The sequence below is a fragment of the Eretmochelys imbricata genome, chromosome 11 (genome assembly GCF_965152235.1).
Source record: "Eretmochelys imbricata isolate rEreImb1 chromosome 11, rEreImb1.hap1, whole genome shotgun sequence".
Lineage (NCBI taxonomy): Eukaryota > Metazoa > Chordata > Testudines > Cheloniidae > Eretmochelys > Eretmochelys imbricata.
This window is the reverse complement of record NC_135582.1, coordinates 59,029,526-59,045,897: the sequence shown is the minus strand read 5'-3', so window position 1 is coordinate 59,045,897 and position 16,372 is coordinate 59,029,526. Positions and strand designations below refer to the sequence as shown.

At 43.6% G+C, this 16,372-nt stretch overlaps 1 protein-coding gene across 1 annotated transcript in view; it reads right to left on the bottom strand.

The window, feature by feature from the left end:
• Positions 1-514: 514 nt before the first annotated feature.
• AOX1 (aldehyde oxidase 1) overlaps positions 515-16,372 on the bottom strand; it is a 75,578-nt gene continuing 59,720 nt past the window's right edge. Inside the window, exons 28-35 of the mRNA XM_077829642.1 lie at positions 13,037-13,165; positions 11,497-11,571; positions 7,054-7,106; positions 5,809-5,923; positions 5,063-5,128; positions 4,003-4,191; positions 1,831-1,998; positions 515-565 (exon numbers count right to left, since the gene is read on the bottom strand). Coding sequence (XP_077685768.1) covers positions 515-565; positions 1,831-1,998; positions 4,003-4,191; positions 5,063-5,128; positions 5,809-5,923; positions 7,054-7,106; positions 11,497-11,571; positions 13,037-13,165 — 846 coding nt within the window. The remainder of the gene's footprint in view (positions 566-1,830; positions 1,999-4,002; positions 4,192-5,062; positions 5,129-5,808; positions 5,924-7,053; positions 7,107-11,496; positions 11,572-13,036; positions 13,166-16,372) is intronic.

Sequence of the window (16,372 nt, the reverse complement as noted above, 5' to 3'; positions counted from 1 at the left end):
TCAGGAATATTAGTGCACTTATTTTTGGTTCACTCAACCCTAGCATCCCATCCCCAATGCACTCTTAGCTCAACACAGCACAGGCTCTTGCATCTCATTACCTCAGTGAGCCTAGCTATGTTATTTAGAGATAAATTTGAATTCCATTGTTCTGAAAAATCCTGAGGGGAAAAAAAAAAAGTCTGGATTTTGCACCATTGTTAACGTGATCGTTAATTCCTCCCTAGTGGCAATTTAAGATGATCAGAGAAAATGTTTAGGTAGCTGGATCTTATTGCATAACCCTCTTTCAATCTATTTAGAGGTTTCTAGAAGTAAAATGTAGTAGTGCAACTAAATATATGCTGAAAATTCAGGTGTGAGAATGGGCTGAAGTAGTAATGCTCATTATTCAGTCGCCGGAGGGTAGATTTTGAATTAAAATAAAATGTTTGTTGATTAAATGAGCCCCCACCCTCAAACAAATCAGTACCACTGAGTTCATTCAGGCTTTGTGCACGATTCTGTTTGCCATTCATATGGAGATGGCCCAAGGAACGAAGGACTCCGGTTCATCTTTCGCACTCTAGGAGAATGAATAAGAGGGGAAAGAAGTGATTCTGTTAATGGTATTCACTTAGAAAGAAGTCACTACAGCTATTCATAAAAACTACTCTGCATATTTCAGTGCCTCTCACAGGTGGCCCCTACTAGATCTTCTACAGCTTCCATTAATTATGGATCAAACAAGGTCTACTGGGTAGGGCATTCTACAGAAGACAGGCAAACCCATACAAGTGGTGCTGGTAGGTCCCAAAGCAGCATGGAAGAATAGGGTCTGTGTCAATTGGCCCTCACCTATGGCAAAGCTCCTGAGATGTTCATTGACATTAGTAGACTGACAAATCTGGGGGCTGATCTGCCCTGCAATTCTGGTGCCCTGCCACTGCTTAGGGAAATACTAGGCAAGAACGTCGAGTGGGAACTCAGTCTTCATCTTCCACATGGAGAAAATCTGGCCCACTAGTATTTCAGTAGTAGCACAGATGTGCATGGCATTTCACAGTAATGTAGATGTCAAGGATTCTGCCTCAAAGAGCTTATGATTTAAATTAGACAACGGTGGAGGTGGGTATAATGATAGCAGACAATGGGGGAAACAGGAGGAAGGAGAGTTGCAATGACAATGGAATCATGTGATTGGTCTTTTCTTTGGATCTTTGTTAGCTCCGAGTAGATTGATTTTCTTTATTTTATATTTCATATTGGGGCAGGAGAGCATGAGTTGCTAGTGCCATAGTGTAAGTAAGTGATGGAAACCAACTGGAAGGGGTGAGCATTTGAAGAGAGAGTGAGGTCACTTGGGGACTAAGTCAACACCCATTGAAGTGAATCAATGGGAGTCTTTCCACTGACTCCAAAGAGCACTGGAGTAGGCTCTTGGTGCAGAGGAAAAGAGAGGCTGTTCCAGGAATGGAGGGACTCAAAAACCAGACAGAGGTGTGAGTGCGAGGAGACAAAAAGCAAGCAGCAAGGACAGAGGAGCATGCAGAGATGAGCGCATACTGCAGGTGGGAGGGTGTGGGCAGGAGGAACTGAGAAAAAGAAAAATTTGAATTATTAAGAAGGCAAACCCTGAATGCCATAGACTGGAATGGCTGGCATGGGCTGGGCCTGTTGATAGACATTTTAATTCAAGAATCATTAAAAAGTCTGAACTGAGGAGTTCTGCTGTGTATACATCATATCCAGGTATAAACACTGTTTAAAACTACAAAAATATGGGCCTTCAATGCCAAAAGAAACAGGCTGCAGCTACAAAGGCGTGTTCCAAAAGAAAAACCTCATTACCATCTCAGTAAACTGATCGGCACAGGCCATTCGAATCCGCTCAGGAGTCAGGGGGCTGTTCAGTGTGAAGGTCCTGGTTAATCCTCTTTCCTTCCGTACAGCGGCCACTGCATCCCAGATAGCAAAGAACACAGAACATCCCAGGAACAGCCCTGCCTCGCCCATCCCCTGACAGGGAACAAAGGCAGACACAACATTTACTTTATGAACTAATTAAAAGAGGAAGTGTCTTATTAATATTTGAGATGGTGAAAACCTTTTACAAACTACTGATTTACATAGGGCCTGATCCTCTACCATGGGAGAGAATGAAAGTTTTCCACTGATTCAATAGAAGCAGGATCAGAGCATACTGTGTACGTCTACAGTGCACTGGAAACCTGGGCTCAGACTTGGGTTTGAGCCCAACTCCTCCAACCACAAATCTGTAGGATTCAGGTTAGCAAGTATTCAGGACCCAGGCCCTAGGACCCTAATGGTGGTGTGTGTGTGTGGGGGGGGGTGTGTGTGGGGGGGTGTGTGAGTCCGAGTCCGAGTCCCACTGAGACTCGGATCCAAGCCCTTTTATTTTGCAGTAGGACAGAGCTGAAGCTGCAGATCCAAGTCAGAATGCCTGCATAGTGCTGTATGGACATGTTGGCGTGGCTGTGAGACCCGGGTCCGGCAACTGTAAACCCAGGTTTACAATGCAGTGTGGATGCTCAAGTGTGCGGCTTGGAAAACCTGAGGCCATAAGCCCAGATTCCCCAGAACTGGGTTTACAATGCAGGTTTTCAGCTGCTGGCTGACTGCAGATATCTGCAAGGGTGGGTTTCAAATGCCAGCTATAAATTTTAGGACACTTGATTTCTCACCTGTGCAGGATTTCAAACTGAAAAGAAAATCAATTTGGTAAAAAAATGTTGGCAGATAAAACTGAAATGAATCATCTCCAGGGATTCATATCCTATTAACAAACTAGAGCTGAGACCAAACCCCGCATGTGAACAGTGCTGAATGCCCTCCTCAATCTGATCCAGATGCAAGTTTCACAGTTGGCCTTATTTCTATCACAGGTCAAATCCAGTCCCCAGATCTAGATGCTCCTAAATGCTGGGAGTTTGGGCATCTTCATCAGGACTGAGATCTGGATTTCTCAGCTGGCCATTATTGTATCTCTAACCAGCCTTTCTAAAACTCAAGCTCCAAAACACTCCTGAAACACTGGTCTGGATCGGCATTTTGCAGCTTTAGCCCACCTCTATAAGAAATGGACAACCAGACTTCAGGATTGAAAAATGCTTACTTTTCAGGGAAAGGTATCACAAGCATGTTTTATTCACTAATGATAGTTTTAAAATTAGCTCTACGAGTTGTATGCATGAAGTGGGATAAACAGATTTTGTACGCTCACTTTGAAGCCTGGTGCTAAAAGCCGCTCTTTAGATCAACTCCACCCTGGGTAATTTCATTTTGATCTGGAATTTTCTTTCAAATGATCATTTTTCAAAATATTTCATTGGGACTATTTGAAAATAATTTTTAGAAGGAACTATTGTTCTACAATATCCTTCTGTTTTAAATGTCATTTTTTTTATTCTGAAGCTTTTATTTGATTGACTACATTACATCCCTAATGGCCTAGGCAACTGAAGACATGATGCTCAATACACTTGAATTGGGCAGTATCCCCTACATATTCAAGGGCTAGGCCCCTAGCTGGTGTAAACTGATCCTCAGCTGGTGTAAGTCAGTGTATTTATTGCTAGCAAAAAAAGGTAGCTAAGGAGCCTATACTGACTAACTGAACTAACTAGTAATATTGTGTCTAATTTTAGTCACTTTCTCTTATGTTTCAGACTGTTACTACACTCTAAAGTCATGGCTTTAAATTTAGCTTGAATCTGTGAGGATGTTTATACTAGAAGTTCCTAGTCCGCTTGTTAAACTCTAAAAATCATCAATAGGCAGCCAGGATGGAAGAGTAAAAATATCCCAGATTGTGTTATTTACAAATACGGTAGAAGCTGCAATGATGTGGAGATCTGTTTAAAATGTAAAACAGAAGCCTGAGTCTCCTTTCACTTACAGGGGTTTTATACCCGCATACCTTCTTTGACTTCAATGGAATTACTCCTGATTTACTCTAGCACAGGTGATAGAGAAATCAAGCCCCAGGTTTCACTTGCTTACCTTGGATGAGTAGATGGCATAAGGATTTTGTGAGGATGACAGCAAGGAAACACTGAACTGTTCTGGGATGTCACAGATTGCAGGGATTTTATACTGATCCGGGCCCCGAGTGTACAAGACGCCTTCTGGGGAGTATTTTAACTCCTCCATTGTATAAAGTCCAATGCCTTGAACAAAGGCACCTTCAATCTGAGAGTGAGAAATTATAAGCACTTTATCTTTTCTTATGCTGTAAAATGTATATAACATTGACAATAATTACATTCTCTGGACAGCATTCTCCTTCCTATTAGACTGTTGGGTTTCAGGGCTTTCCTTTGGAGCTGCTGGGAAGCAGAAAGCTCTCTCCACCTGCACTGCCTAAGTCCAGTCTACATCTACACGAGAAGATAGGGGTGTGATTCGTAGATTGTGTGTACACACATGCACACAATCTCGAGGCGCGCTAGCACAAGTATAAACAGGAGTATAGCACAGGTAGCAGCAGTGGCGACACTGAGTATGTACCCACAGGGCGGGTTCAGGCAGGTTTCTACTTGGCACGGCTAAGAGGTGCTGCTGCTACCTGTGTGACCACAGCTATGCTACTATATACACTTGTGCTGTCATTGAGCTAGTGTGAAGGTGTGTACACAAGCTGGGATTCACACTCCAAGCTCATAGTGTGGACACTGCCACACGAAGAAATGCCAACCAGAGGGGCTGAAGCAATGGATCAGGGGGTACAGTGGGGAGAAGCATTCACATGCTATGAGGAAGGGGGCCTGGTCATAAAGTGGAGGAGAGCTTGGAGACTTGGGTCTAGCCCAGCTGTGTGAAACTATACCGGTGATGAGCACAGTGGTGCAGGTGGGCAGTACCGCAAGGGGACACTAGGTAAAATCCTGGACCCACTGAAGTCAATGGGAGTTTTGCTATTGACTCCATTGGAATCAGGATTTATCATCTATAACATGGGCTGATAAGAGGTTAATGGTAGATGAATGAATGGACACTCGTTAACACAAACACAACAGCAACTAGCACAACGTGAAAAGAAGAAGAAATTCTTGGCACATACCTGTCCTATATCCACAGCTGGATTTATGCTGCATCCAGTATCCATAACAATGTTTGTTCGGATGTTCTACCAACAAAACACAAACATACATTGTGGGGACAGATATACAGGTGGATGGATGAGGAAGTGCTACAGGTCAGAGGCTTAATCCAGTGGGACAAGACATGTTTGTACAGAATCTCTTTCAGAACATACAAAACTGACCTTTTACTGGAGGAAGGGCTGCACAGTAATAACACTCATTAACCTTAGTAGGAGTTTAGCCAGTACGAGGACTGCAGGCTTTAACTCACTGTATTTAATGCTTCCAGTGGGACTTCTCACAGGAGTACACACTATGTCCGGTGGGACGTGTTGCTGGAGTGGGCTCTTAAAATGTCAGGAGACTAGGCCAGGTGGGGCAACTGGCTGGTCAGGAGATTAGAAATTTAATACAGAGCTACAAAACAATTTGGCAGACTGCAGGCACCAAGAGAAAAGGCAAATACTGCCTGCAACACTGTCTATTATAATATTTTCACAAATTAGCAAAAATAAGATTGTATTTAGTTACTTGTGCACTTTTTTCATTCTGCTCTAACTGTAATTGCTAGTTATTTACATCAATTGGTACATGTACGTTAGAACAAAGCCAGGTGATTTACCAATGTACAAGTTATATGATTGTTGGGACATCAGGCAAAATGGGAAGTTCTGGTGGAACCTCACTGTACTATTTATGAGCTTTAGTGACATTCACTAGTTACCTTGTGATCGCCTGTAAGACAGTCAATTTCAACCTCCGAACAAGCAGCTCCGAAAATAAAATACTTAAATGGATGGCCTTCCCCTTTCTCCCAATCCATGTTAGCCTCATAGCCTCTGGGGGAAACAACACAGTCCATGGGAAGCATGGCTTTTAGTCGATTTTATTAATCTTTGTGTTACAACAATAAAGTGACAGAGCAAATAAGAGTTCAAAACTATGTGAAATTAAACCCAAAATACTGGGACAGATACCCTGCTGGTTTAGCTCCATTAAAGTCAATTAAATTCTGGCCACAAATATGATAAACTGCTCCAATCTAAAAATTCTGATAAGCAACCAAATCCCAGCAGATTTCTGACAGAGATTTTAATGTAAATCATGTATAAAAGACAAGTTTACAGTAACAATTACATAGCCTATGACAAATGAGTGAAGTAGAAAAGAGAAATAAAATGGTCAGAGCATAGGAAAGATTAATTTACAAGGAAAGATGTAAAGAGCTAAAAATACAGATCTTAGCTAAGCAAGGAGCAAGATGATGGTCTTCAAAATAGAAGTGTTAGCCTAAGAAGGGAGAAGAATTATTTAGGAGGGTCTAAGCAGGCAATAACTAGGTGAAACGGAATGGAATTAACAAAGGGAAGAGATTAGTTGAACATCAGGGAAACCTTCACCATGAGATCTACGAGAGTGTGGGATAGTTTCTCAAGGTAAGTGGTGGAAGCCTTCTTGTTTGGCACACTTAAAACTATACCCAAAGAAACCAACCCAACAATAGGAAAGGTACAATAGGGAGTAATCCTGCACTGGTAGGGAGGTGCACACAATACATACATCTGGCTCACATCCTCAACTGAGCTCAGCAGGTTGTGAGATCCATGATGTGAGTACGGTGGTTGGGTAAATGAGTGAGTATTAGAGAAGGAGTGCTACACTTCCTCTGGGGCACCTACTGCTCCTTGCAGCAGTAGCTGGACACCTCATTTCATGGGTATGATGTGCAGCTGCCCAAATTATAGCATTCCTCTAAGAAGCAGATCTGTTGATTACATGAGAATATGAGCTAAAAAAAAAAAAAATTCAAAAATGCCTGTCAAGTCCAGTCTATCCAGGCCCACTTTGAGCTATTAACTATCTTCATGAGTTACTTATTAAATTCACACTTTCATCATATTGCTGAGGTGTGCCTCAGCTTTACTTAAACTTAAGTAAAGGGACCAAAGGGACCAAAAATATCTGTTACCTGAAGTACCCTGTAGCTGAAAGATTAATGCTCTGTTCAAATGCTTCTTTAACCTGCAGAGTACAACAATTATTGGTAAACTTATCACCTGGGAAGGAGTTAAACATGTACCTATTTATTTAAAAATCAAACTGCAAGAAAATGCTACAGAACTGAAGAGCGCTATGGTAATATCTGAGGATTCTCTCTGCCACCAGCTCCATTTTTTTTTTGCTCTGGGAGACTAGGCAAATGCTGAGTAAGTTCTCTGAAAACTGCAAACCATGATTCTAGTTCTAACTCAAGCCCCAGCAGGCAAACATACATGTAAATACAGCAGCTGTAAAATCCTGCTCACATGTCCAGGAACACTTTCCTCCTGGGGAGCTCACAGAAGTTCAGTCAACATTAAGGGGAGTCAGACATGTGCAGCTCCCAGATACTTGAATCAAGTTTGAGCTTTAATATGTGGATCAACTATGAAAGGTGAATAAGTAAAAATGGCACTTTGCCAAACAGAGCTTCTCCTTGTTTTTAATTCAGCCATAATTCCTGATATTACTGACTAAAAATATCTTTGACATAGCAGTTAGGCCCTCATTCAACAGTTCATCCCAAGTCAGCCAAGCACTTAAACATGTGCTTAACTTTAGGCACATGGTTGAATCCTATTGACTTCAATGGGGCTTAAGTCTGTTTAAATTTAAGCATGTGCTTATAGGGTTTTCTGAATAGGGCTAGATTTATACACATGCTTAAATGCTCTGCTGAACTGGGGTTTTAATGCTGCAGAGCCAACACAGCTTTGGAAGAGTGAACTGGATTTGATTTGGTTCACACATAAGCATCAGACTTGTTCTCACAGCTCTGCTTGCAGAATCTTTACTGTTGGCCACATGGCAGCCAGAAAGGATCCAGCTTGACTTTCACATTATAGGTTGAGTTTGCAGTGCTGATAATCAGAAAAGTGTTTATTTGTAAACTGAGCAGATCTGGTTGATAAGACACAGAGGGAAAACAAACAAAAACCCAAGTTGCCAGTTAAAAAAAAACAAAAAAACCAACCACCACTTTTCAGAAAAAAATAAAAATGCTCTGAAGTGCAGTTATGCAAGTGATTCCAGCAGCGAGGGTGAGCTTCTAGATTTACTCCCTCTTAGCAATTCTCATATCAGATTTGCTTAATTTACATGTCAAATATGTTTTTGAAATTAATCAACTTTACAAGAGGTAAAGCAGCTTCTTCTCTGCATGGGTCAGCATTATCTTTTGATGTCAGTCATTCCTGATAATCTAAATTAAATTAATTTGACAATCACTAGAACAGCATTAGTCAGGGCAAACTGATTTACTCCTCACATATGTAGGTGTCAGTTATGCTTAGAGCATTGCCACAGGTGTTCCACTGTTATTCTCTATTAATAAGAATAGTTGGCAAACTTTAAAACATTTTGCAGAGTAATCATGGTAATCCTTTAAGAGGGAACATCTGTGTGTTGGGACTTGTAAGCACCTCAAGGGCAGTGTGGCAAATTGCTGGCACTACTATGATGGGTCTCACGCTCTCTCTTCTTGGGGGTTCAGGGCACTATTTCTTGCCCCTGAACTGAGTATTAACTGCCCCACTAGTGTCCTAGAGGAGGGGAGTGGCGAGGGAGGGTCCCAGGCCCACCCTCTACTCTGGGTCCCAGCCCAGGGGCCCTAGGGATAGCAGTAAACCACCTGAACTCACGGTTCCTTCCCCTGGGCTACGTCCCTTTCCTGCCCTTCAGCTTGTGGGGCTTCCTGCCCTCCCTCTGCACAAACCAGGTGTCCCTTTACCTAGGGTCTTGGTCTTCTTAGCTCACAGCAGCACTTCTCCAAACTGTTCTCTACACCAACACCAAACCACTCTGCTTCAACTCCTCCACTTGTCTGATTGAAGCAGGGATTTTTTTAAACCAGGTGACTGGCTTCAGGTGTTCTAATTAATCTATAGCAAACTTTCTTCCCTCTACAGGGAATAAGGCTCCCTTCTAACTCTCTCCTGCTGCCCTCTGGCCATGCTGTATCACAGGCAGGGATTGTCATTTTTGTTAGACTTTAAATCATCATGCAGCACTGCATAAACAATAGGATTTTAATATTTAGACCACATTTACAGCTCTGCACCAAGGGACTGATTCTAACTGCTGGGGTAGTAAGTAGGTGGACCACCAGATGCTTTTGAACAGACCCTGAAATCTTTACTTATTTTTTTTTCCCCCATTATTTTCTCTGGAGTCTGGATTTTGATTATACCTTGACCAAGAAATTTGGACCTTGACAAACAATAATTGACTACCTGTAGCGGGGCGACCACTCACCGGTGCGGCACCTCCTGTTGGTCATCCTGGGAATTAGCTCTTCCAGCCCAGAGCGCCCTCTGCAGACCAGTGTCTCACCTGCTGCTGGCCCCCATGTCCCTCCCAGACCCTATGCCCCTTTACCTTGGGGTGCTTCCCCCTGGCAGTGCCCCCACACTCAGTTTTCACTCCCAGGGGGAACCCCCACCCTTTATCCCCTCCTTGCCTCAGCGGCTACTGCCAGTCACCATCTAGCTCCCACTCACTGGGGCAGACTGCAGTCTGTACACCACCCATCATCAGCAAGGGGGGTTTGGACCTGCTGCCTTTGCCTAACCCTAGGCTGCACCTATACAACCCTAGTACCTTTCCCAGCCTTTAGCAAGGCCTGCAGCCTGGGGGTTCTCCAGCCCTGCTCCACTCAGGCACCCTGCTCAGCTCTCAGACAGCCAGGTCCATTTCCCTCTAAGGCTGAAGAGAGACTGCCTGAGTGCCTGGCTAGCAGCCCTTTTATAGGGCCAGCTGATGCCTGATTGAGGCATTGCCCCAGCTGTGGCTGCATACAGGATTGAGACCTAACCACTTCATCAGATTTGTTTGGACCAATTAGACAGAGCTCTTTGTGGTAGGGTCTGTCTCTATGTCTTGTGTTTGTATAGTATCTGCACAGTAGGGCCCAGGTCTATAACTAGGGCTCCTAGATACTATGATAATACAAATAACAGAGGGCCCATCCTATGTAAAGAAGGCTTTTTAGCAGGACAAAATGTGATTCTAGCATATTACAGGTCTAAGTGAGCCCCAATTGGTGTTTTATTCCTATCAATAGTTTGACACTGTTGTGACACTCTGTATCTCAGGGGAACACCCAGCACCCTCATGTTCATCCTTGTAAAATGACTGTGTGGTATCTAATGCAAAGTTTGTCATGTTGGGTGTCTTCGGAAGGCTCATGATGCACCGGGTATTGTGGTTATAGTGATGTTATAGTAATTGTTGTTACAGTAATGCTATAATAATGTTATAGGTTGTAATTTCATGTATATAGTTATGAGGCTGAAATGTATCCTCATGGCTTAAAGCAAACCCAGAGAAAAACTCCCCAGGAGCAGAGGGGCAGTTCACGCCTCATCAGGGCATGTATGGGACAAACCCAGCCCAGCCTCACAGGAACAATGGACACTGGCCTAGGCAGCAACAAAGGATCTGTTGGACTCTTGAGTGAGACACCCCCCTTCCTCTGGTCAGTTTGGGACTGCGCTGAGGTCATGCTCACCTGACTTTGAAGGGAGGGGGGAAGCCAAGAGGGAAGAAAGAACATGATAAAAGGGAGAGATGTTTGCCTCTCTCTTCCACCTACATCTACAGACACCACACCCAGCGACTGAAGCGCTGATCAAAGGGGAGACCCTGGCTGAAGAGCAACCAGACAGCCTGTGGTGAGAAGCATCTAAGTTTGTAAGGGCATTGAAAGTGTTAAGATCAACTTAGAATGCGTTTTGCTTTTATTCATTTGACCAAATTTGACTTGTTATGTTTTGACTTATAATCACTTAAGATCTATCTTTATAGTTAATAAATCAGTTTGTTTATTCTACCTGAAGCAGTGCGTTTGGTTTGAAGCGTGTCAGAGACTCCCCTTGGGATAACAAGCCTGGTACATATCAATTTCTTTGTTAAATTGACAAACTCATATAAACTTGCAGCATCCAGCAGGCATAACTGGACACTGCAAGATGGAGGTTCCTAGGGTTGTGTCTAGGACCGGAGATATTGGCTAGTGTCATTCGGTTGCACAATTCAAGTATCAGCTTACATGCCAGAGGCTGTGCGTGATGTTTGCTGCATGTTCAAGATTCCAGTACTGCCAATACCATGTATTTTAGCAGCTCACTATATGTGGGGAGGGACCCACCCAAACAAAGCATAAGGGCCAGATCCTCTGCTCTGGCCAAGCTGTGCTCTGTGCAGGCAGCATTTATCCTGCTGGTAAGAGATCACCATAGAAAGAGGAGAGAGAAAAATATTTTTTTATATATATATATACACACACACACCAAAATTGCTATGTACATGCACATTTTTTAAATATAATTCATACCCATTTGATTTTTCACCCTGATACAAAAGTGCCTCTTACCCAATCATTCCAGGTACCTTTCGGGTTCTTGCTAATGATGGGCTCCAGGCGTTTCAAGAGAGTCTGGCAAGCATCCTGGTGAAGAGAAAAGTTGGGGAAAATAATGCAAAAGTAGAGAAATAGACATTTGTCAGTATTTAATAATATTCAACATATTTTTTTGTCATGGTGGAAGTACTATCAGCAGAGAAGACATCCCATTTACTTCTAGAAATCATTACTCCTCATTTAATTCCGTAGACCCTTTTTTTCTGGGGAATCCATCACCGGTCTTCCACTTAGAGAAGGATGGTGAATCAGTTTCTTTTGAGGCTCTTAACACTTCCTGTCTATAGCCACCCAAACATGCCACCTCCTCAGTGAATTTGAAGGAAAAGTCTCAAATCCTGGGGAAAGGGAGGCTCAAGTTTGTTCCTGTCTCCAGTTCTTCTGGGCCACACATTTTTAATATTTATGTGAAAATAGATTAATCTAGCTAATTGGTAAGGCCACTACTAGAGATGGGTGACCCTGAAACACCCCAGCAGGTCGGTCAGTTTAGATAAACATCTGGTTTCAGAGTAACAGCCGTGTTAGTCTGTATTCGCAAAAAGAAAAGGAGTACAATTGGTTAGTCTCTAAGGTGCCACAAGTACTCCTTTTCTTTTTGATAAACATCTGGAGGTTCTTATGCTCATCCAAATCTCAACAGAAGTAGTAGAACAGAGGTCCCATCTCTCCCCAAACCAGATCCTTCTCCTCCGCTCCCAGATCTGCACAACCAGGCCTCCTTCAGGCCTCTGCGTCATCCCTTACTCCAGGGCTCATGTGATACCCACTCTTCCCACCCCATCTTTGGATCAAGGAATCAAATACTCACGAGATCTTAAGTCTCTCTCCTGGGACTAGCCAAGTTTCTGCCTCCAAATCTGCTACCATTGTCAGGCTTCCCAATAAAATTACCACCCAGAGACACTGCTCCATTGTAACAGAGAAACTTACAAAATGTGTAAGTTTTAATATAAAAAACAAGAGGCCTCTGTCCAGTAGAGAAACCAAAGATCAGCTAGGCCTGTGATTCTTTCATGAAAAAATAGGGAGGAAATTAAGGGTCTTGATTTAAGGAAGATGCGGAAGGATGAGAGAGAGGTAGGGAAGATTTGTTTAATTAAATTGACTCAAACCTTAAAATAATGTCTGGGATTAGTGTGAACTAGCGCATGATCAGTGCCAGGTCTTTAAGAACTGGTTTGCTCACTTCATCGCAGGAGAGATAAGAGGCCTCCATTATATGCAGTGAGTGTTTAGTAAAAAAAACCTTAAGCCTTTTTGGGGAGCTTTGGGTTCTGTTCTGGAAACCCCAAACCACAACATAACAAAGAGTTTGGAATTCATCAAGAAGCAATGTTTCATATTCTTAGTGGCCACCTGCAATAGCCACACGATAGGTAATTTCAAGCTCTGTGGGACTGCTCATGTGCGTAAAATTAGGCACTTGCTTAAAAACCTTGATGAATGGGGGCTTTTAAGAGTTCACTGGTAGACAAATATTACCCTTTACCTTTACTGCCATTCCATTGACATCAGTTCCAGCAGATGCTACTGAAGCACAAGCATTAGGAACAGTTGTTGTGCTTGTTTCACAAAAATGAATACTCGACATGGGGATCTTTAATTCCCGGCTGGCAACCTGGGGTGGGGAATGAACATACTCTCATTCCATTTGAAACACACATTTCTGAACATTGCAATAATATCAGCCTTCAAAAGGTATGTCTACACAGCAAAGAAAAACCCAGGACTTGGGCTGTTTCATTTTCACTAGGACCCTGTGTGAGGTCCCAGAGCCCAGGCTCCAGCCCGTGCCTGAAAGTCTACAAAGCAATGAAACAGCCCCACAGCTCAAGCCCTGCAAGCCTGAGTTGGCTGGCATGGGCCAGCCGTGGGTTTTTCTTTGCTGTGTAAAAATACCCTTAGACACTAGGTTATGGATTTGATAGGATTTGATCTAATAAAGAAATTATTAGATATTCTTGCTCCAGAGCCTTCCATTTCCAATTGTAATCACATTGCTGTGTCTGTAGGGGTAAAGTGGAACAGAGGAATGATGGTCTTGTGGTTAAAGCACTAGACTGAGTCTCTATAGAGCTAAGTTCAATTCCTGATTCTGCTACAAACTTCCTGTGTGATCCTAAGCAAGTCATTAGGGTGTGTCTATATAGTTAAAAATAAACAAAATACTCCAAAACCCTGTGGCAGCAAGTATCAGAGTCCAGGCCAATTGACTTGGGCTTGTGCTGCAGGTCTGAAAATAATAATGTAGATGTTGGGGCTCTGGCTGAGACTCCTGTTTTGGTTTGAGCCTGAACTGCTACTTTTAGCCCCACAGTGCAAGCCCAATTCAGTTGACCTGGGCTCTGAGACTTGCTACCATGGTTTTTTTTTGCTGCATAGATGTACCCAGTGTCTCTCTGTGCCTCAGTTCCCAGTCAGTCAAATGTGGATAACAATACAGTAGAACCCCGATTTTATGAACATCGATCTTAGGAAGAGATGGTTATATGTGCGCCTATGGGCGCTCCACTCTAAGTGCACATGTGCCCCATCAGCCTCAGATCATAGATTTTAGGTAGTAGTGTCTGTTTAGCTCACGCATGTGCCCCATGCAGCCCCATGCTCTGCACCGTGGCCATATATAGCTGTGCGGGTGAACTGCCTTCAGTTTCTTCTCTGCTGAGGAGCTCCATGGTAAAGAACTCAAAGCAGAGGGTAGGAGGGCAGGTAGTGGAGCATCCACAGGGACACATCTTGAAGAACCACAGTTACTGCACAGGGTGAGTAACCTTCTCTTCTTCTTTCAGTAGTGTCCCTGTGGGTGCGCCACTCTAGGTGACTACTGAGCAGTGCCCTCTATGGAGGGGTAGGTTTTGGAGTTGAGTCTAAGGCTGAAAATAGCACAGTAGAGACAAACATGGCATCAGAAGCTGAGACATGAGTAACTGTATAGTGTTCAGAAAAGGTCTGAATGGCGGTCCAAATCATGGCTCTACATATTTCTGTACAGGAATGCTCTTAAGAAAGGCTAATGAAGCAGAAAGGGATCTTGTGGAGTGAGTTAATACTCTAGAAAGAGGTTGAATATCATGGGACTGATAACAATAGGTAATGCAGCCAGATAGCCAGTCTTTATTTGGAAATTGGAGATCCCTTAGTTCTGTCCACAATGGAGAGAAACAATCTGGGAAATTTTCTAAAGGACTTAGTTCTGTCTAGGTAAAAGGCTAATACCCTCCTGACATCAAGTATATGTAATGCCTCATCTTCTTTATTCTGGTGTGGCTTAGGGAAGAAAACTGGAAGTTGGATAGGTTGGTTTACCCGGAAGTCCAAGGATACCTTTGGTAAGAACTTGGGATGCAGTTGCAACATGACCTTTTCCTTAAAAAAGGCTGAACAAGAGCTTTCCAGATGTAGGAACCAAGCATGTCTTAAGGCAGAAAATTCCTAAGTTGGGATGTAGGGTACGTTCTCTGTTCTGCATGAAAAGGTGTGGAATGGCTGGGAGAGGAATTGGTGGGCACGTTGCGAGCTGTGCCAGGTAAGGGTACCAGGTCTGTCTCGACCAAATAGGAGCAATCAGAATAAGGTGAGCTCCATCCCTTTTTATTTTCAGCAGGACCTTTGATAGTAGGGGAAATGGAGGAAAGGTGTAGAGAAGGTCCTTGTCCCAGGGGAGGAGGAGAGCATCGCCCAGGGAGTGTTGTCCCATCCTCACTCTGGAGCAGTACTGTGGATATTTCTTGTTCAGGTGAGTTGCGAACAGGTCTGTGGATGGTATTCCCCATCATCTGAATAGGTTGTGAAGCACTATTGGGTGTATCTCCCCCTCATGGTCCTGCGGGAATGTGTGACTGAGACTGTCCGCTATTGAGTTTTATCTGCTGGGGAGGTAAGCCATGGACAGTGTGACACTGTGTAAGATGCACCAGTTCCATAGCCTCATAGCTTCTGTGCATGGTGGGGGGGTGGCTTGGCTCCCCTCTGCCAACTGATGTAGTACATACAGGCTATGTTGTTTGTTAGGATCTTTGTATGTGATCCTGTGATCAGCAGGAGGAAATAAGTGCAGGCATTCCTTGCACTTATGCACTTGAGGAGATTGATGTGGAGGGATATCTCCACAGGTGACCATTTGCCTTGTATTGTGTGGCCGTTTAGATGCATGCCACACCTCTGAGTGATGCATCGGTGATGAGGAGCAACGATGGTGATGTTTGCGCGAATGGGATCCTTTTGCAAATGTTAGCTGGATCCTTCCACCAGTGTAAGGTGTTTTTGATCCTGGTGGGTGGTGATAGGGATTTGTCCAGCCTGTCCTTATTGGGTCTGTAAACTGAGCTGAACCACATTTGGAGGCATTGCATGTGAAGTCTGGCATGTGCTATTACCGCCATGCCTGCTGCCGTATGCCCCAAGAGTTGGAGCAGAGCCTGGCTGGTATTTGGGGGCTGCTTTGAATGGTGTCTAGGAGTGTGACTAAGGATAGAAACCTGTGTTGAGGTAAGAAGGCTTTGGCCTGTAACAAATGGAGGTCAGCCCCTATGAATTCCAGGTGTTGCACTGGAGAGAGGTTGACTTCTGGGTGTTGATCTGTAGACACAGTTCCATAAACAAGTATATCGTAGCTTCACTGACTTGGTGAGCCTCATGATGAGACCAGGCTCTGAGGAGGCAATCATCTAGGTAAAAATAGATCATTATCCCTTGAGAATGTAAATGAGAGGGCACCACTGAGAGAATCTTGGAAAATACTTTTGGGGCTGATAATCCCAGAGGGGAGCACTCTGTATTTTTAATGGTCGTGTCCCAGAGTGAATCTGAGAAATCATCTGTGAGC